The sequence below is a fragment of the Natator depressus genome, chromosome 8, assembly GCF_965152275.1.
Source record: "Natator depressus isolate rNatDep1 chromosome 8, rNatDep2.hap1, whole genome shotgun sequence".
In the NCBI taxonomy this organism is placed as follows: domain Eukaryota; kingdom Metazoa; phylum Chordata; order Testudines; family Cheloniidae; genus Natator; species Natator depressus.
The window spans coordinates 37068926-37091570 of NC_134241.1; the positions used below are offsets into that span (position 1 = coordinate 37068926).

Consider the following 22645-nt stretch of genomic DNA (forward strand, 5'->3'; position numbering starts at 1 on the left):
ATTTAAATGATTAAAATTATATCATTTAACCGGTTAACCAAGGTTGCTCCTGCAGGCACGGCACAGCTGGGGCTGAGGTTGGTTGGCTGGTGCAGGGCAGCCAGGGCTGGGGTCCCTTTGTCTGGCTGGCATGGGGAGGCCAAGGCGGGGGCTGGGTTTTTTATTATTATGATCAAATAAGAACAAGATAGTAGACTGATATGGGAAATGGGATGATACTATTGGTAGCCCTAGTTTGACAGTTTTCTGTTACTCTCTAAGAGGAGACTGATGACAAAGGCTGCTGCACTAATGGGGGATTGGAATAATGAAAACACGAATTGGGAACTTTCCCAAAAGCTTTTCTATTCCCTAATGTTTAAGAAACTTGAATTTATACAATTACAGACATCCAGGATATGCAAATTCTCACTGATATTAAAGAAAGAGAATATCTGTGTTTATAAAAATTGAGACTAATTTGATTATTAAATTTAAATTTTAAATGATAAAGACAATGAGAGAGAAAAGAAAGTTTTGCAGCCATTTGGGAAAGACCAATGATGCCCATGATGGGAGAAAAAAATAACAGTGGAAGCTCCTTTTGTAAAATAACCAAGAGATGAAAATAGACTCTAAGCAGGATAGAATTTATTTTTTTCCCCAAATTTTCTGAATGATCAAAGTGTGTTAGACAACTAAAATGATAACTAGCTTGCTTTTACAGGTGTTTATGTGTTGTATTTTGGCTTATTTTTCTCACTTATGTAAATATGTAACTATTAGTTCCAATAAAGAGAATTATAATTAAGTTCCACTATAAAACCCCAGCCATATCAATTAATCATTGACATCCGAAGTAAATTGGTGGTATTGCTCCATTGAATTAATATAATTTTTATTCACTTTTAGCATCCTAGTTTAGTGTAACTGATTTGTTTTCTATGACTGATTTGTGATTTGTAGCATTTAATACCGTGTATGTAGTGCACACTGTAATGTACTTTGTACATCTATAACATCATACATGAATATTATATCCTCATACAGTTTTGTCCTCCAGTCATTTGCTCTTCTACCTCCCTTTAGCACTGAACCTCAAGGGCTTGGCATAGGATGTGGTATTTAACAGACTGGAGCCAGCGATAGTGTTATCAGCAAATGCTACCTCATATTATAATACAATAAAGCAAGCCTTTTGTTTTGTTTTTAAAATTTGATCTGTGATCATGTGAATTTAAGAGTCTTTTTCATGCAACCACTTGAATAATTTTATAATGAGATTTCATCCAACAGCGCTATAATTGTTACTTTAGAGTAGAAGGAATCCGAGATTACCATTGACTATTATAAACTAGGGCTGTTGATTAACTGCAGTTAACTCATGTGATAAACTCAAAAAAATTAATCATGATTAAAAAAATTAATCACAGTTAATCACACTGTTAAAGAATAGAATACCAAGTGATTGTATTAAATATTTTTGGATGTTTTTCTACATTTTGAAATATATTTATTTTTATTACAACACAGAATACAAAGTGTACAGTGCTCACTTTATATTATTATTTTTATTACAAATATTTGCAATATTATGTTTGTTTTTACTGTGAAAATATTTGTAATAAAAATAAATATAAAGTGAGCACTGTACACTTTGTATAGTAATAAACAAATAATAAACAAAAGAAATAATATTTTTCAATTCACCTCATACAAGTACTGCAGTGCAATCTCTTTATTGTGAAAATGTAACTTACAAATGTAGATTTTTTTTGTTACATAATTGCACTCAAAAACAAAACAATGTAAAATTTTAGAGCCTAAAAGTCCACTTAGTCCTAATTCTTGTTCAGCCAAGTTTGTTTACATTTATGGAAGATACTGCTGCCTGCTTCTTATTTACAATGTCACCTGAAAGTGAGAACAGGCATTCGCATGGCACTTTTGTAGCTGGTTTTGCAAGGTATTTACGTGCCAGATATGCTAAACATTTGTATGCCCCTTCATGCTTTGGCCACCATTCCAGAGGACATGCTTCCATGCTGATGATGCTCATTAAAAAAAATAATGCGTTAATTAAATTTGTGACTGAACTCCTTGTGGGAGAATTGTATGTCTGCTGTTCTGTTTTACCTGCATTCTGCCATATATTTCATGTTATAGCAATCTTGGATGATGACTCAGTTTTAAGAACACTTTCACAGCAGATTTGACAAAATGCAAAGAAGGTACCAGTTTGAGATTTCTAAAAATAGCTACAGCACTCAACCCAAGGTTTCAGAATCTGAAGTGCCTTCCAAAATCTGATCAGGATGGTGTGTGGAGCAATCTTTCAGAAGTCTTAAAAGAGCAACACTCTGATAGGGAAACTACAGAACGCAACCAAAAAAAAAAAAAAAAAGGAAAGAAAGAAAGAAAGAAAGAAAGAAAGAAAGAAAGAAAGAAAGAAAGAAAGAAAGAAAATCAATCTTCTGCTGGTGGCATCTGACTCAGATGATGAAAGTGAACATACGTTCAGTCTGCTCTGCTTTGGATTGTTATCTAGCAAAACCAGTCATCAGCATGGAAGCATGTCCTCTGGAATGGTGGTTGAAGCATGAAGGGACATATGAATCTTTAGTGCATCTGGCACGTAAATATCTTGCAACGCTGGCTACAAGAGTGTCATGTGAACACCTGTTCTCACTTTCAGGTGACATTGTAAACAAGAAACAGGCAGCATTATCTCCTGCAAATTGTAATCAAACTTGTTTGTCTCAGGGATTAGCTGAAGTAGTATTGAGTGGACTTGTAGGCTCTACAGTTTTACATTGTTTTATTTTTGAATGCAGTTATTTTTTGTACATAATTATACATTTGTATATTCAACTTTCATGATAAAGAGATTTCACTATAATACTTGTATTAGATGAATTGAAAAATACTATTTCCTTTGTTTTTACTGTGAAAATATTTGTAATAAAAATAAATATAAAGTGAGCACTGTACACTTTGTATTCTGTGTTGTAATAGAAATCAACATATTTGAAAATGTAGAAAACACTCAAAAATATTTAAATAAATGGTATTCTATTATTAAGTGTGCGATTAATCGCAATTAATTTTTTTAATCGCTTGACAGCCCTATTATAAACTAAAGAATTTATTGCCCAACGTCCTGTATATCTTATAACATATTTTGAGAAACACCGTTGACAAGTCACTAGGGAAGAGTCTGGTGTGGACTATGCTGGCCCTACTGAGATATGAAACAAGAAAGTATGAGTGGGAGTGGAAGAGGAAATCCGACTATGAATGATCTGCGCACAAAATGTAGCGTGTCTTGTAGTTTTTGACTTCCTTACCTTTTTTGTATTTTGATTCAGTAAGTATGTTTGAGGTTATTTTGATTAAATAATGCAACGAGCACCCCAGATGGATTGACACATAATTGTGACCATCCAGTGAAATCTTCCATGTGAGCATCCATATGAGGTCACCTGAAGAGCACTGGTTAGAAGAGAAGCAGCTATAGGGTGGAAATAAATCTTTTTCCATCTGTACGTTGCCTATAAAGCCTTTTAATTTCCATGGTGGTTTACTGAAGAAAAAAAAAAGAGGACCCTTCCGGATCTGACAGACTTCAAGTGCTTTATGGGAAAAATGTGACTACCCAAACATTTTGAAAATGAAAAGTATCTGTTTCATTCAGTTGTCTATGAAACCCGAACTGGCGATGATTTCTTCTTCCGTACCTGTTAAGAATATGGTCCATCAATGACTTTTATAGCACTTGTTAGGGCATCTGAGAGAGAACCTAAAATTCTAGAAATTGAGAAACATTTTAGATGTAATAGGTCCTCATCCAAAATTTGAAGGCGAGAAATGCACCAGCAAACATGGAATGCACTTTTGATGAATGCGACCGGAGACCCTGGAAATTAGGAGCCAACAGTACGTTGATGACTGATAAACCTGCATTAGAAGTTACAGTGCCATCAGTTAGTTATTGCAACACTTCAGCAAGATAGAAAGTGAGACAATATGCAATTGGCTCAAACGAATTCAAAGTAAAACAGAGGTGATACCGCTAGGGCGAGGAGACCAGGCATAATCGTCCTCTTTGCCTCCCAGTCAAAGTCTGTGTCCTCAGATCATCAAGGAGGTGCACAGCTGAGGATCGTTCTGGACTAATCTCTTGTATTAGGCGCTAAAATACCAGCATTTGCAAGAAACACTTCCCCTCATCGTTGGCTAGTTAAGACTGTGTGACCTTTACTTTCAAAGGCAGACCTAGTCGTGATGATTTTTATGCCATTATCACCTATAGCTGGTGATAGGGCCGCAGATAGCAATCTGTACTTCCCGGGTATCTTATTTTTAAAAGCGAAGAGCGTGGACAATGAGGTTAGGGATTGTCATGGGAAGTCATTGGTGGGGAGGTTGAGAGAAGTGGGAAAAGAAAGGGGCCGCCTTACATGTGTTCCGGGTCTTCAAGAGTTTTCATGGCATCAGAGAAAGGTGTAAACCACCACAATGCACAAACCTGTGCAATACAAGGTCATGCTGAGATTCCTCCCTCTATATCAATCACGTTTCTTGAAGTATAAAGACTGATAGCCCTTGTCTTTTTATCCTAGCTAGTATTTCATACTATCTCTGATCTCTAAATAATTATCGAGATTAATTACAGAAATAAAAAAGAATTTATGCCAATTAAAGGTAATAGGAGAATACGAAATTAATATCTATCTATTGTTTCTCTCTACACAGTCAACACCAGAGTACGATCGCATATGTATTTAAGCAATTTAGAAAAGGCAGGTAATTTACTGGAGAGTACAGTAAATATAATAAAGAACACTTCGACTGCAGCTGAATTAGACTGGTGCCCGTTTCTAAGAAAAAATGGTATTTTGGATTTAATATTTCCTGAGTTTTTAAAGTTTAGTGAAGGAACAAAACGTGTATGGCTAGATTTTTAATGGGGCTGTTCGGTGATATTTTGGATTTATTCTGTTAAATACCTAGATAAACCATCATTTAGCGAATTCAGTGATGTAGCCGTCTCAGGATATTAGAGAGGGGGTGGGTGAGGTAATATATTTTATTGGACCAACTTCTGTTGGTGAGATAGACAAGCTTTCCAGCTTACACTGAGCTCTTTTTAAAGTCAAATGAAGCTTGTCTCTCTCACCAGCATAAATTGGCCCAATTAAAGATAGCATCTCACTCACCTTGTCTCACCAACCTTGTTCATCACTTAGCTGTCAGATTAAAAAACAAAAAACAAAAAACAACAACCTCAGAAGAATTGGTACACTTTTTAATGAACCAAAGCAACTTCCTGTAAATTTGTCATTAGTTCTACTGGGTGATAATGGATGAGAAAGAGTCTATCGACCTTTCTGATCATACTGAGTTTGGGAACATGAATTAACGTAGAAATACGTCGTAGAAACGAGGACAGTGATGCAAGGGAATTCAGCGCGGCATGTTCTCGGGATTATTTGCTTGAAAATATTTATGCAGGAAAACCACAGATATGATACACCAATACTGGTGTCTATGCAGAATAAATTATGTAACTTTTTACTAAGGGAGGCAGTGAGCTAAGAGAGAAAACGTTTTCAAAATCCACGAAACTCTTTCATTTCAGTGTACTCCACTAGATGCTTCCCCGGATTTAAAATCCAAATCGCAATTTACTTAGCTGTGAAAAAATAATGAACATGTCGCTCTGGAGACTGGTTAGTAAATATCATGGTCAGATGATTCAATTTCCGACGAAGTCTCGCGCACCTTCTTCCTCCCAGTTTCAATGAAGTTCATGGAAGCTTTACTTGAATAGTACGAGAGAGATGTAGCCCTTTTTCAGCGCTCAGGTGTTAATTTTACTCACACAGTGCAGATCTAACTTCTATAGGGTAACCTCCAATTCAGCAAGGTACTTAAGCACATGCCTAATTTTACACAAATGAATTCATCCATTAAGGTCAACAGGACATCTCACTTGGTGCACACGTGCCTTGCTGAGCATAGGACAAACCCCGCCGTTCACCCGTCTCCCTAACAGAGGCAAACACTCTAATTTACTTCATCTTGGGCAAAACCAACCAACGAATCAGCCAAAAAAGAGAGCGATAGAGAAAAAAACCAATACATGCAAACGTCTACAATTGTGCAGTTTGCACTCCACACAAATAAGTAAAAAAAATCTTATTGGTAATGGGAAAAAATTCTCAGGTGTGAAAGAATGGTGAGTAAAACACAAAAGTTCTGGGAGCGCAGTGAAAGTTTTGCACATATCGAATGACATGCCACAAAAATATGTCAACAACATATATCCATGCTATAGGATAGTATATTTATCTTTACACTAAAATTTCTAACATTCATTAAAAGATGGAGGCTAGTATACCTGGGCTAGAAACATACTTTAGTTAATCATGAAGATAACTATTCCAACACAACAAAACAATCCCCAGTTTCACGAGGGAGTTCAATTTTTAAGTGAGAACGGCAACATTTGGAAATACTAGAAATTTCAGAATAATTCTGAAACACATAAAAAAAATCCCTGACGGTTAGAAAGCTACAACCACATTCACTCACATGGTGTCGCTGTTCACTAAAGAAATGTAACAGAAATTAAAATTGAACTCCTGCCTCCAACGACGGAAAATTACAGTCATTCAGAGCCTGGGGTCTGGGCTGAAACCTGTAGGCGGATATTACGGGTTTTTTTCTCATCTACTTTAATATCTACGAAAGGAGATAACTTACAAGAAGGCAAACCGCGTCCGCGATGGCTCTTTTCCGGCGAGACTCCCTGGTAACCGGGCAGCTGCTGCGGCTGGTTCTGCTACACACGGCCTGGGAGCTGGGCAGCGGCCAGGTCCGTTATTCCCTGCCGGAGGAATCCAAATACGGCACCTTTGTGGGCCGCCTGGCCCAGGACCTGGGGCTGGAGGTGTCGGAGCTGGTGTCTCGGATGTTCCGGATGGTCTCCAAAGGCAGGGGAGATTATTTTGAGGTAAATTTGCAGAGCGGCGTTTTGTTTGTTAGTTCGCGAATAGACAGGGAAGAGGTGTGCGGCCAGAGCCCCCTGTGCGCCATTGACCTGGAGGTGATAGTGGACAAACCCCTGAGGATATTTCACGTGGAAGTGGAGATACAGGATATAAATGACAATGCTCCTGCTTTTCCCGCACCTGAAAAAAATCTGTTTATTTTAGAATCCAGACTCCCAGACTCGCGTTTCCCACTAGAGGGCGCGTTTGACGCAGATATTGGTATAAATTCTCTGCTAACCTATAAACTCAGCCCAAATGAATATTTCAGTATAGATGTGAAGAAAAATAACGAGCAAAGAAAATCGTTAGTCCTTCTGTTAAAAGAACCTCTGGATAGAGAGGAAACCTCCGTGCATCATTTATTACTCACTGCCACCGATGAGGGCAAACCGGAGCTCACGGGCACAGTTCAGCTGGTGATCACTGTGCTGGATGCCAATGATAACGCGCCTGTGTTTAATCAGTCCGTCTATGAAGTGCGTTTGTTAGAAAATGCGGCTAATGGGACATTAATCATTAAACTCAATGCAACCGATTCAGATGAGGGAATTAATAAAGACATTTCATATTCATTTACTAATTCTTTTAATCCTAATTTAAGGAATATGTTTAGTTTAGATCCAAACACTGGTGAAGTAAGATTTAAAGGAGAATTAGACTTCGAAAATATCAGGTTATATGAAATTCAAATCGAAGCAACTGATAAAAGTACTTTCCCCTTGACTGGACATTGCACCCTCGTGGTGAAAGTGTTAGACGTGAACGATAACGCTCCTGAGCTGGCCGTGACTTCCCTGTCCCTGCCGGTGCCGGAGGACGCTCCCCCGGGGACAGTGGTGGCTCTTATTAGCGTCTCCGACCGGGACTCGGGAGACAACGGCAAAGTCACCTGCTCCATCCCCCCGGACCTGCCCTTTCAGCTCGTCTCCACCTTTAAGAATTATCACTCGCTGGTGCTGGCGGAGGCCGTGGATCGGGAGCGAGTGTCTGAATATAAGATCCTGGTGACAGCCAGAGACGAAGGGGCCCCGTCTCTCTCGGCCAGCAGCAGCATTTTGGTGCCGATCGCGGATGTGAACGATAACGCCCCTGCTTTCCCTCAGGCCGTGTACACGGTGTTTGTGAAGGAAAACAACCGTGCCGGGGCCCATCTCTTGAGCGTGTCGGCGTCGGACCCGGACCTGCGGGAAAACGCCTTTGTGAGCTACTCGGTGGTGGAGCGCAGTGTGGGAGAGCAGCAGCCCGTGTCCAGCTACATCTCGGTGCACTCGGAGAGCGGGCACATCTACGGGCTGCAGCCCTTTGACTACGAGGAGCTGCAAGTGCTGCAGTTCCAGGTGAGCGCGCGGGACGCCGGGTTCCCCTCCTTGTGCGGGAACGTGACTGTGCAGCTCTTCGTCCTGGATGAAAATGACAACGCGCCGGCAGTGTCCGCGCCTGGCTCCGGCCGCGGCTCGCCAGGGCCCGAGCTGGTTCCGCTGTCGGCCGGCGCAGGGCACGTGGTGGGCAAGGTCCGAGCGGTGGATGCGGATTCCGGCTACAACGCGTGGCTTCGCTACGAAGTGCAGGAGGCCCGGGCTGCGGGGCCTTTCCGGGTGGGTGTGTACAGCGGGGAGATCAGCACCACGCGGGCCTTGGAGGAGGCGGACGGCCCCAGCCAGAGACTCGTGATCCTGGTGAAGGACCATGGGGAGCCGGCGCTGTCAGCGACAGCCACGGTCAGCCTGTCCCTGGTGGAGAGTCCGCAGGCTGTGAAATGGGACTCGAGGCAAAGGGTCGGGAGCGAAGGGCCCTTGGTTGACATGAACGTGTCTTTAATGATCGCCATTTGCTCGGTGTCCGGGCTGTTTGTGCTGGTGATTGTCGTGTACGTTGCCTTGAGGTGCCACCCGGGTCCGGAAGTGATGTGCGGTCCTGGGAAAGCCACCGTGGTGTGCTCGAGCGAAGTGGGGAGTTGGTCCTATTCGCAGCGCCAGAGCCGGAATCTGTGTGTCGGGGAAGGCACCGCCAAGAATGACCTGATGGTTTTCAGCCCCAACTTTCCTAACTCTGCAGAGAACGGAGAAAAAGAGAAACAGCAGGAGATGACGCCTAATCTCTGTGGAACGGTTAGTGACGATGTCCTTTTTGGTTTTGTCTGAGATTTTCTAAGCGTTTTCTAATTTGGGAGAAAATGTAAGGCTGTTTGAAAGTTTCTAAATATTTTACGAATTCTTGTCAAAGTCTTCCAGACGTTGCTGACCCAGAGAGGAGAAATGGCTCAGGGGAGCGTTATTCTGTGTGAATAGTGAATCCCCGCCCCCCGATTTAATTTGAATTAATGTAAAAACCCGGAATGGCGATGAAAATGGTCCTCTTTATATTTTATATGGAGACCTCAGACGCATTTTCTGTATTCGGCACTCGTCTCTTTCAAATGTACTTTCCAAACTGAAAGGCAGAATACTCCACATCACGATTGCTCATCTTCTGTAAACTCCCATTGATTTATATTGAACCAATTTTCCACAATTTACACCAACGTCACTCTCCTCTTATTTTGCCCTTCTCAGTGATAAAACATTGAGTCGGTGTCAGCAATTTTCAGTGCCTAGTCAATACATTCTACGCAGCAATGATGATTATTTTATAACTTATTCTTTTTCGGTGATGACCCTTCCTGTGCCTCGTGTCTTTTAGCCTCTAGGCGATTTCTAAAAAATTAGCAAACAGATGTATAAATAAATGAAACAACAATTCTGCGGTGAATTCCCTTTGGGGATTTCAAAATAATTAAGTATCTCAGCGCATCTGTGATATTTCTTTTCCCATTTGAAGATGGGGAACTCAGACACAGAAACATGCAATGATTCGCAGAAGATAACACAGAAAGAGAAATCAGATTTCTTAGCATGTGTCTTTAACCTCAAGAGCACCTTTCTTCTCTTTGGTTCCCTTATGGTAGCTATGCTGTCCTACTGGAGTTTTATCACTTTTCTCTTTTACCTATTAGATGGTATATTTTCCTTACAATGAAGTACAGGAATACCATCCGGGAAACAGTGTTTTTTTGTTATATTTGTTTCTTAATTATAGTTCCAGAGTCCTTTATTACACTTAAATCACTTGAGGTTTCAGTGGAGCATGGTGAACAAAATCATTTAATAATATTACCCTATATTCAAGGTGTATTTCTGAAATAACTCCTCTTGATCACAGGAAAAAAAGTACTCAAATAGATTAGTATTATCTGTTGGCACTACAAGCTGGTCACTAGAATCATAGGGACTCTACTTATAGGTCTTAGATGTTTGATTAATAACAGATAATGCCCCCCCCCCCCAGTTATCTCCCAACTGTATTGTTCTATCAGGCGTGATACAGATTATCATTCCCTAGAATATTCAGCTATTCTCCCATGGTAATGAACAAGTAACTAATCTTATGAAGAGGAGCATGTACTTTTTAAAGAATAGGTATCACCGTTATTTACGCCAATGGAATGCTTTTTTGAAATTTATTTCAGAGTGATTAAAGAGAGCAGATTGTTTTTATTACCTATTTCCACTGATTGTACATCCATATACCTGAGTCATTTCAGCTGTTGTTTTCCTGATTTTACTTCTTGTCTGATATTGGGTCAGGGAAAATTATCTGTCTTTGGTCATATCTTTGGTCATAGTTCTTTAGAAATTTTATGGGTATATGCTCGTAAGAATAATTAATGTTGGCTTAACCCCCGTCCCCAGCAAAATATAGGACCATTTTTCTAACAAATTTTACAGAATTGAAAGTTGGATAAAATATAAATTAAATTAAAATAGAGTAAGATCACAGGAACATTGGCATTGCCAGACTGGATCAGACCAAATGGCCATTTAGTCCAGTATCCTGTCTCTGACAGTAGCAAGTAGCAGATGCTTCAGCGGAAGGTATAAGAACCCCACAGCAGGCATATGTGGGATACTCTGCCCCACCTTTAGATATCATTCCGATCTCTAATAATTAGAGATTGGCTTAAACCCTGAAGCAAATGGTTTAATAGCCCTCCCAGAAACGTTGTGGCATTTTTTATGATAACTGGCTATTCTTGATATCCATATAAATATCCAACCTCTTTATGAATCTCGTTAAATTCTTGGTCTCAAGGACTTTCTATGGCGACAGGTTCCCCAATCTAATTACACTTTGTGTGAAAAAATATTTCCTTGTAACAGGTTTTGAATTTCCTACCTCTTAATTTAATTTAATATCCCCTTGTTCTTGTGTTATGAGACAGAGAGAACAGAGGGTCCTTTTCTAGACTATTTCTTATTTTATATCATCTTCTTTCTAAGGTAAACAATCCCAATCTTTTTAATCTCTCTTAACATAAGACCTTTTCCAGGCCCTTGACCGTTCTCCTCACCCTTTCTGAACGTCTTTCAGTTGTGCAATATATTGTTTTGAGATCAGGTGGCTAGTGCTACACACAGTATCCAAATGAGGCCACACTATAGATTTATGTAAAGGCTTATAATATTTTCCATATTATTCTCTGTCCCATTCTTGGTGCATCTTAACAACTTGTTGACTTTTTGACGGCAGCTGAACATTGAGCAGAGGTTTTTATTAAGCTGTCTACAGTAGCACCCAAGTCCCTGTCGTGGGTTGATACATTTAGAACTTTATAAGGTGTAGATGTAGTTTATTTTCCCCCTCCAATATGCTTTTCTTTGCATTTGTTGACATTACATTTCATTTGCCATATTGTTGTCCATTCACCTAGCTTGTTGGGGTCTCTCTGAAGTTCCTCACCATTTGCTTTGCTCCCGACTAACGTACATAAGTTTGTGTCATCTACAGATTTTGATACCTGAATTTATATCATTCCCTTCCAGGTAATTAAATATTAAACAACACAAAACCTAGTTCAAAACCTTTAGGAACCGCTGTTAACTTTTGCCGTGATGCAACCTGACCACTTAATTCAACCTCTACTTTCTGGCTAGCTGGCAGTTTTTGATCCAAGACAATACTTTGCCTCTCACCTCAAGACTACTTAACTTCTTTAGTTGCCTGCATACAAATTTGTCAGTTTTGTAAGTCTAAATAAATTGTGTCAGATGGTTATTTTTATTTACCATTTTATTGACATATTCAAAGAATTCTAAAAGATTAACATGATTCGATATTCCATTGCAGACTCCATGCTGGTTAGACCCTGTCATGATTAGATCTATGTTGTTGCCTGCCCTCCCAGGCAAGCAGATATTGGAAGGCAATAGCTTGCATATGACACCATCAAGGTCATAAAATGTGTATATATATAAAATAGTCTTCAAATGCGGGCTTCGTCATATAAGAGGAAACATATGGCCCTCCAGTCTTTTTCCACTGTGAAGAGAAACTAACAGGCTACTAGATGTTTCCTGCTTGAGAGAATAGAGGGCCAGCGGCCCAAACTTAACTGCCTACAAGAGATGGCAAATGACTCAAGGTTTTTCCAGTTGTGGAAAACCGTGTTGTTGTTCTTTAGTGTTTATGTAAGTAGTGGACATGTTCCTGCCTTCTGGCTATGGCATGGAGCCTTCTTTATTCTTGTTGGTCAATGATCTCCCTCTGGCAATGGATGAAGAGCAAGCGTCCATGTGGATTATTTTAGCTGAGTATATCAACTGCCTTTGATATCGTTGAGAGTGAGGTTTTGTGGACCCTGGCAGGGTTGGATGGATTTGCTCTTGATTATTTACCTTTCTCTGTGAGAGGTCTCAGAAGGTATATGTTTTCTGATTTCTCATATGACTAAGGGGTAGCTCATGTGGGTTATTGTAGCGTTCTAGTCTTTTCTCCCACCTGTTTAACTTTTAGATGAAGGCGTTACAGGAAATAATTAAACATCTTGAGCTTTGATTCCTTGGGAAAAATCAGGAAACTTCAACGAATGCAAAATATGTTTAACTTGATAGTTAAGAGACGCTTCTGGCAGAGAGCCTACTACACTCCCTGCACCATTGACTGCAGTAGTGTACAGCTCCTGAATACAACTGAAGATATTGGTTCTAACCTTCAAATCCCAAATGGCCCCTGAGTACCTCAGGGATTGTCTGGCCCCTTCTCCTGATACGATGCCACCTCAGTTGAGATCAGCCGAGGCTCTTGAACCAACAATTTCCTGGTTTCAATAGGAGACCTATCAGGTCATGAATATAAAAACTTCACATATGAAGACATCTGTTCATAGTTGAGATATCTGGGAATTATTTTCCACTTCCAGCAAAGTTTACTACATTTTATATTTCAAGCAACTAACATTTTGCCATTATAAAAAAGAGGGGACATGGTTGTTAATAGCAACCATTATCGGGTAATTATGAGTATGTGTTTCTTTGCGAATAAGCCCGGGGTGACCGTCATATATTTATGGTGTCAATGGTAATTTTAAAAAGGAATTAATCTGTTTCAGATTTGAATATAGAGACAATATATACCAAATTTACAAAATATTCAAGGTAAATAAAAATAGGACAAAATAGAAGGCGTTTATTTCAATAGCAGGCTAATGATAAAAAGAACTAGTGCAACATAGCAAGTGGTATAGTTAATGAGTTAGTAAAATATAAGAAACATTTCTGAATCAAGAAAAATAGTTATTGAGATTTTAAAAAATTGAAAGGCATGATTTGCAATTGTACTTACACATTTAGTCACAAGGTGTCGCTGTCGCCTAAAGAGACATTTCAGAAAGAAAGAAACACAGAGCTCCTCCCCCAGAAACCCTGAAAATCCTGCCCCTCAGCGCGTCAGGCGGGCTCCCGGACGTGTCAGGCCTGGATTAAATTAAACTGCTTTCAAAGGGCATCTTCCTTATTCACTGGACTCTGCCGTTCCTTCAGTTAAATCGCTGATTCATAAACCGACACCGCCCAGTGTCCGCGATGGCTCTTCTCCGGCGAGACTGCCTGGGAACCGGGCAGCTGCTGCGGCTGGTTCTGCTACACACGGCCTGGGAGGTGGGCAGCGGCCAGGTCCGTTATTCCCTGCCGGAGGAATCCAAACACGGCACCTTTGTGGGCCGCCTGGCCCAGGACCTGGGGCTGGAGGTGTCGGAGCTGGTGTCTCGGATGTTCCGGATGGTCTCCAAAGGCAGGGGAGACTATTTTGAGGTAAATTTGCAGAGCGGCGTTTTGTTTGTTAAGTCGCCAGTAGACAGGGAAGAGGTGTGCGGCCAGAGCCCCCTGTGCGCCATTGACCTGGAGGTGATAGTGGACAAACCCCTGAGGATATTTCACGTGGAAGTGGAGATACAGGATATAAATGACAATGCTCCTGTGTTCCCTGTAAATGAAAAATATCTCAGTATTGCAGAATCGAGACTGCCAGACTCACGTTTCCCACTAGAGGGCGCGTTTGACGCAGATATTGGCACAAACTCTCTGCTAACCTATAAACTCAGCTCAAGTGAACATTTCACATTCAATGTTAAATCAAACGATGACAACAAGAAATCCTTAGTGCTGGTGCTAAAGAAATCTCTGGATAGAGAGGAGACCCCTGAGCATAATTTGTTACTCACGGCCACAGATGGGGGCAAACCGGAACTGACGGGCACGGTTCAGCTGGTGATCACTGTGCTGGATGCCAATGACAACGCGCCTGTATTTAATCAGTCCGTTTACAAGATTCGATTGTTCGAAAATACAGCTAATGGGACATTAGTCATCAAACTCAACGCCACCGATTTGGATGAAGGAAGTAATAAAGAGGTTTCATATATTTTTAGCAGTTTCGTTCCTCCCACTGGAGGAGATATGTTTAGTTTAGATCTAAATACAGGAGAGGTCAGAGTCAAAAGCCGTTTGGATTTCGAAGAAATTAATGTATATGACATTCAAGTTGAGGCAAAAGATAAAGGTAATCCTCCTTTGTCAGGACACTGCAATATTGAGTTAGAGGTTTTGGACGTGAACGATAACACCCCTGAGCTGGCCGTGACTTCCCTTTCCCTGCCGGTGCCGGAGGACGCTCCCCCAGGGACAGTGGTGGCTCTTATTAGCGTCTCCGACCGGGACTCGGGAGACAACGGCAAAGTCACCTGCTCCATCCCCCCGGACCTGCCCTTTCAGCTCGTCTCCACCTTTAAGAATTATCACTCGCTGGTGCTGGCGGAGGCCGTGGATCGGGAGCGAGTGTCTGAATATAAGATCCTGGTGACAGCCAGAGACGAAGGGGCCCCGTCTCTCTCGGCCAGCAGCAGCATTTTGGTGCCGATCGCGGATGTGAATGATAACGCCCCTGCTTTCCCTCAGGTCGTGTACACGGTGTTTGTGAAGGAAAACAACCGTGCCGGGGCCCATCTCTTGAGCGTGTCGGCATCGGACCCGGACCTGCGGGAAAACGCCTTTGTGAGCTACTCGGTGGTGGAGCGCAGTGTGGGAGAGCAGCAGCCCGTGTCCAGCTACATCTCGGTGCACTCGGAGAGCGGGCACATCTACGGGCTGCAGCCCTTTGACTACGAGGAGCTGCAAGTGCTGCAGTTCCAGGTGAGCGCGCGGGACGCCGGGTTCCCCTCCTTGTGCGGGAACGTGACTGTGCAGCTCTTCGTCCTGGATGAAAATGACAACGCGCCGGCAGTGTCCGCGCCTGGCTCCGGCCGCGGCTCGCCAGGGCCCGAGCTGGTTCCGCTGTCGGCCGGCGCAGGGCACGTGGTGGGCAAGGTCCGAGCGGTGGATGCGGATTCCGGCTACAACGCGTGGCTTCGCTACGAAGTGCAGGAGGCCAGGGCTGCGGGGCCTTTCCGGGTGGGTGTGTACAGCGGGGAGATCAGCACCACGCGGGCCTTGGAGGAGGCGGACGGCCCCAGCCAGAGACTCGTGATCCTGGTGAAGGACCATGGGGAGCCGGCGCTGTCAGCGACAGCCACGGTCAGCCTGTCCCTGGTGGAGAGTCCGCAGGCTGTGAAATGGGACTCGAGGCAAAGGGTCGGGAGCGAAGGGCCCTTGGTTGACATGAACGTGTCTTTAATGATCGCCATTTGCTCGGTGTCCGGGCTGTTTGTGCTGGTGATTGTCGTGTACGTTGGCCTGAGATGGCACCCGGGTCCGGAAGTGATGTGCGGTCCTGGGAAAGCCACCGTGGTGTGCTCGAGCGAAGTGGGGAGTTGGTCCTATTCGCAGCGCCAGAGCCGGAACCTGTGTGTCGGGGAAGCCACCGCCAAGAATGACCTCATGGTTTTCAGCCCCAACGTCCCTCACTTTGCCGAGAACGGGGAGATGGAGAAACAGCTAGTGATGGCGTCCAATGTCTGTGGAACGGTTAGTGATGTCCTCTTGTTTTAGAAAGATTACAACTTCCTTTTATTATAACAGATATTTACAGCCATTTTAATGATTAATGATCTCATTTGACGCTGTGTAAAATAGTAACAATAGTAATAATTTGATATGAATCGTCTGTTTTTTATCGGTTTCTTCTACTACTATTAAAAGTGTTGGTTGCATACACAGAAATAAAAGAATTGGGATAGAATTATTTTCTATGAATTAAAATCTTATATTAAAATAATATTGTTTTCGATGTAGTTTTAGTTATTTTATAGAGTAAGTATTAGGGGTTGCAGTTTGAGGGTCGTCCAAAATAACTTTATCTGGAGATTTGCTTCTAATTGGTCCTTATCCGTATCGTTTATATTTCCTAATGGACTCGATTTCTATATATGTATTTTTATACTTCTTTGGTTGTAGAATGAAAACTGCAGAATTTATGTCCCCATTTGCACTCTGCATTATTATAGAACCTTCTCCCGGGGTTAAACACTTTTATTTGCTTGGGCAATTATTGTAGAAATTGCTAGTTTATCTTTCAATTCTCATTAGTTATGACCATTGATAGCCCTACTCTTTACTTAAATAAATAAAACTTTTCACTTAGATAGCGAAATCTATCTGAAGATGCCGAACTACTTTAGAAAAATGTTAATTAAGGTTCTGTGATGAAGCCTGCCAAAAGCCCTGTGAGTTAGATAGGACTCTCCCCATTTGTAAGTGAGATATTCATATAGAGAAGCGAAATAAGTGGCCCATGGTCATACCAGAAGTGTGTGACTGAGGAGGGGATAGAAACCTGACCTCCTACTTCCCACCCTTCTCTCCTTAATCACAAGGGTGCCTGTCTGACTCCCTTTAAAATCGGAGAAAAAAACTTACCTTGTCTCCACTGTGAAAAGAATGGGCACAAGATCATTGTGTCTTTGGGTCTCTTCTTGAAATTGGATTATTTTATTGGTCCATTATTTTAATCTTTATGTGGGAGTATAATGCATTTTTTCCCATAATGCAGCATGGAAATGGGCTTACAAGACTTGGAAATAATTATTATGATCTTTCTTGTGCCCTAAAATGGTCTGTTATATATTGTAACTAAAATAGTAGTTCACTGAAGCTCTGCCAGACACAGAAATATCTAATTAAACACTCCTTTTAAAACTTAATTTTAAAATTAGAAGTCTTTGCTGAGAAGAAATATCAATAAAATTTTTTGTATTAAGAATGAAGTGTTATTCATACTAAATACTGGTTTGTAATAACTACCTTTCACTCAAGAAAGACTCAAGAACTATTCTTCACTCAAGGTGCCCTCCTTCACATATGATGAATGATTTTATATTATTTTAAATATATTGCCCTATTAATAGTAAAACAGACTGCCATCCCTTTGGAACCAAAAATTTTAATCTACTCCCTCCTAGTGACAGAAACTAACTTTATGGAGAGGAGGGAGCAGCTTATCAAAAGTAGGTGTAAATATCGTGTACTGCCGTGGAATCTTTTACTTGGATTTTATTTCACTCTTGAACATCGATTTGTATGAGAATTGTTATTAATCATAACTTAATTGTAGGAAAGTATATTATTACCAAAAAGAAAAGGAGTACTTGTGGCACCTTAGAGACTAACCAATTTATTTGAGCATGAGCTTTCGTGAGCTACAGCTCACTTCATCGGATGCATACTGTGGAAACGTTTCCACAGTATGCATCCGATGAAGTGAGCTGTAGCTCACGAAAGCTCATGCTCAAATAAATTGGTTAGTCTCTAAGGTGCCACAAGTACTCCTTTTCTTTTTGCGAATACAGACTAACACGGCTGTTACTCTGAAACCTATATTATTACCTTTACCTTATTTTCTCTGATATGGCAAAAGTTGCTTGCAGATGCTAGTTTCCAAGTTTTAACTTTGTTTTCCAATATTGGATTATAGAATATAAGAAAAATTAAAATTGTAGTATTTCTCAGAAAATTCCCTTAAATTATAGATTTCCTGGTCCCCTTTTGTAACAAAAGACTGTGGACAATAAAAATGTTATTTAAAACAGGTGTAAAATTTAGTAATTTTTATATTCAAGTTGACAGAATTGCAAATTGGAAAAGAAAGAAAATAAATATAAAATAATAAGGAAGAAAATGTTTTTAGACATTTTCCAGATTTGGTCACATGATAAGATAGGTCCCATTCCCCCCTTAAACAGTAAGGATGCCAGACAGGATGGGAATTGTCTCTATATGACAACAACATGAAAATGGAATATGGGCATGCTGAAGAGGACACAGATAGCGCTTTCCACTTCCCACGCTAAAGAGGGGAGCTATTAGTCTCTCCAGGTGTTTCCTGCTTGAGATAGGAACTGTCAGCTGTGCATACTTTCCTCTCAATAGGAGGAGATAGGAGTTGGCCCTGGCTTTTTCCACTTGATGGAGCCATTTTGCTGTGATGTATTACTTAGGCATATAAAGGGCATATCCCTGTATTACTTGTGTGTCCAAAACTTCCAGTGATTTTAACTGAGAGAGACAAGGTGGGTGAGGTAGTATCTTGAGCTCCATGAAGGTCTTCTTCAGGTCTGTGGAGGTCTATGGAGCTCAGTCCAACAAAAGATTTCCTCACCTACCTTGTCTCTCAGATCCTCGGAGCAGCACCACTACAACAACCCTGCAGACAATGATTTCAACTGGAGCTGTAGACATGCTAGGACTGAAGTTCAATGCACTAAGATTTCACAACATAACCCTCCGCCCCACATCAGCATGATAATAAAAGTGATCTCTAGTGACATCATCAGTGAAAACAGTGCCCTCAGGTGAAAACAGTTTCTTCAGTTGTGCAGAGTGTGCCAATGGCCTACTAGGTGATCTAATACCTTGTCCTGGAGTCGGACTATGGTTAATTGTTCTCATATCCCTTGATTGCTCTCTTATCTTGATTCTTCATCACAGGTCACCTTGGTATAGAGATGGCTTGTGACACTTAGATATCACAGTGATAGCTTTTTTAGAAACAGTACTGTAGACAGATAGAAGAAGAGATAGATCAGAAAGGTAAATGGCTAGAGTGAAGGCAGCAGAAATAGCAATCTCAGCTGGACAAACTATGATAAACAGTTTAAATCTTATTCTATGACGGTGTGGGAAATAAGACAGGCCTTCTTCACTTGTATCAGAGCATCCTCAGTGTTCTGATCAGTGGAAGTGCTCTGGGAGGAGAACAGCCTGGTAAGTTCAGGCTAGCTTCATAGATATTATCAAGTGCTTTCAGACTAAGCTTGGCTTTTGTGGAGCAGAACCATTGGAGACAAGGTTGAGGGTGCAGCAACGGGTGGTTTCTTTTTTTGTGTGTTTTCTTTCTTTTTTTTCATTCATTCATTCATTCTTTCTTTTGTTCTTTCATTCTTTCTTTCTCATCTGGTGTCACTTATTCAGGTTCTAGATGTACTCAGAGAGCATTGGGTTACTCATCTGTGAACGGGGTCCTTGTTACTCTTAGTTGATGGAGGATGGGTTCCATTATTGGTGGGTATTTTTAATATCTCCCTTAGGAAAGGTAGGATGCCAGCTTCTTCTAGAAGGCAATTGTTAGGCTTCTGGTCAGGATGCCATTGCTTGATGACGATAATCACATTTATTATTTGCCTTCACTATTTGCCCTTTTACCGGTACATGGTGTCTGGAGTGGTTCATGACCATGAGTGCCAACCTCAGGGCAGACTTTAAAAAACAGGGCAGACACCCCAAACTGGTTGTGTATTCTATCATTATATTTCAGCAACCCAATAACATTCATTTTTACTTGAGGTGCATTATTAACATTTTATACTAAATGTAATGCTTAACTGCTAAAATAGATGCTTACAATTTTTTATGAGAGGGTGTTTCATCCCCTGATGTTGCTAGTTATTCCCCATCACCTTGTACATGTTGGTTTAATTAAAACATCTTTATTACGTACTATCATTCTGACCTTATCTTTTAGAAGGTCTTAGTGGGTCACAACTGAGGATGCCAAACTCAGGACAAACTGCTGAGAAATAGGGCAGATACACCCCAAGACTGGTGGCTAATCCCCCATAGGATATACCAAACCAGCAACAAAAGTAAACTTCTTTTTCACCACACTGGCTAACAAGAAGTCATAAAAGCAGTTTCCTTAGGCATTCCAGTCCTTGTATTACCACCGAAAATACAAGACTTAGAGATGACAGGTTCTTTAAAACCAATCTCTTCAAATAAAAGGTTATTCTGATCCTAAAGGACCAGCCACACACCCAGGTCAATATATAACTTAGATCTTACCCAAAAATCATGCTGATACCAATCATTTAGTATCTAAAATCTAAAGGTTTATTCATAAAAAGAAAGAAAGAAAGGTCAGAGTTAAAATTGGTTAAAGGAATCAAATACATACAGCAATTGCAAAGTTCTGGGTTCAGGCTTGTAGCAGTGAAGGAATAAATTGCTGGCTTAAGTCACGTCTCTGGTTGCTTCCAAATCATTGGAAGGTCCTCAGTCCATTGGTTAGAATGCTCCCATTAGTATAGTCCAGAGGCTGGAGCAGGATAGATGCAAAATTGAGGGGTTCCTAGGGCCATTTATATCCTCTGCCGTGTGGAGGGGAACCCATTGATTTAAACAAAAACCTCAGCACAGGTAGTGGAGAATCACAGGTGACCAGATAGTGTTTGGAGTCACATGAGCAAGATACATGTTCATGCCCAATTTCGCTCAGTCATTGCAGGAAGCCATTACCTATATTCCAGGCAGCAGGTTCACAGGACAGTCCACTCAGCATAGATGGGCATCTCCCATGGTCCATTGTGAATTAAGTGTCCTTTTCATGGGCCACTGATTTTGAATAGTCCCTCCAAGATGTGCTGGCTAACTACTTTGTGGATGTTACCCAGGAGCAAATATTTGAAATCCAGGTATACAGCCAATATTTATAACTTCAAATACAAAAATGATACATGCCTACAAATAGCATAACCATAACCAGCAAATCATAACCTTTTCATGGACACCTCACTTGACAACCTTTGTACAAGATTTGTTGCAAATATATAACAGAGATTGTAACAATGATCTATATGGTCATATTTTAATCAGGTAACGTCACAAGGAGTCAGTGTGTTTCTGTTATTCTTAGGGAATGTTTTTGTACCATTCTTGATATCGGGATTGTTCTGGTACCACTTGATTTCGGGATGTGTTTGCATGAGTACTCTGTGCCTAGCACTTTTTAGGAATGTGTATTTCTGCTATATAAGTCCTGTTCTTGCCTGATTCTGTGAGCGGGTCCTGCCTCTTGCTCACAGCTTGTCTTTATATCAGTCTGTATAACAGTCTTTATATCAGTAAAACTTTGATTACTACTTTATATCAGTAAAGCTTTGATTACTACTTTAGCCTAGGCCTCAGGCCTCATACCTGTCCTCTGATACAAGATCGCATGTCTCAGGCTCTCTTCCTACTACATAATCTAAACACAAAACACGTCCTTACAAGTCTAACATCTATCTTGAATAGTACTCACGTACAGGAGAAATGGTCTGGTTTCCAGCTATGAATTTGTCAGTGCTCAGCTGATGCCTACAGCCTTAGCAAGAGCTGGCACCTGGTCTATCATCATCACACATGGAATACTTCTGGGGGAATTCTGTGCCACTGTGAACGCACAGAATTCATGTGTCCTGCAGAATTTTTTTCTCTGCAGAAAATGCATTCTGGCCAAGAAGTGCTGCCATTCCATCTTTCACACACCAGAGGCCGCTGTGGTGCCATGACAGCTAGCAGCATGAATGCAGCTGGCTGTTCTGGTGCCACAGCAGCCTCTGGTGGACAAAAGGTAGAACTGCAGTTCTTCTGGGGTAGAATATATTTTCCCTGGGGAAAAAAATTCTGTACGTGCACAGTGGCACAGCATTTTCCCGGGAGTAGAAGTTCATCACAGCACCCTGCCTGTGGAGCCAAGTTAGGACAGACAGAGTGGGCACACAGGACTGCTGGGGTATGAGTATCACAGACTGGGATTCAGAATAGCTAGTGAGAGAGGGACAGAGTGGAGTGTGGGCTCAGGAGCTAGTGCTGTGACAGCATTGACCCAGGGGTTGAATGGGAATGGGGTGCAAGGCTACATGGGAACAGGGACGGGGGGCTGCAGGGACACATGGGGATGGGGGGGAGCAGGCTGCAGAGACCCATGAGGGTGTAGGGACAGTGGCAAATGTGCCTGACTGAATGGGAGAGATTTAGTATCAGCCAGCGTCTGCATGGGGGAAGCTCACCAACTCCCTAACAATCCCGCCTCTTCCCCCCCCCCCC

General features: G+C 41.5%; 1 protein-coding gene across 11 annotated transcripts in view; it reads left to right on the plus strand.

The window, feature by feature from the left end:
• The window catches only part of LOC141992114 (protocadherin alpha-C2-like), a 333092-nt gene that overhangs the window by 96941 nt on the left and 213506 nt on the right, over positions 1-22645 (plus strand). The window contains exon 1 of one of the 11 annotated variants that reach the window (XM_074960780.1): positions 6685-9145. The exons of 9 other annotated variants lie outside the window; for them this stretch is intronic. In XM_074960780.1, the coding sequence (XP_074816881.1) occupies positions 6770-9145 (2376 nt within the window). In that variant the 5' untranslated portion in view covers positions 6685-6769. Of the gene's footprint in view, positions 1-6684; positions 9146-13880; positions 16310-22645 lie in introns of those variants that run through there. One more of the 11 variants, XM_074960782.1, reaches the window with a different exon arrangement.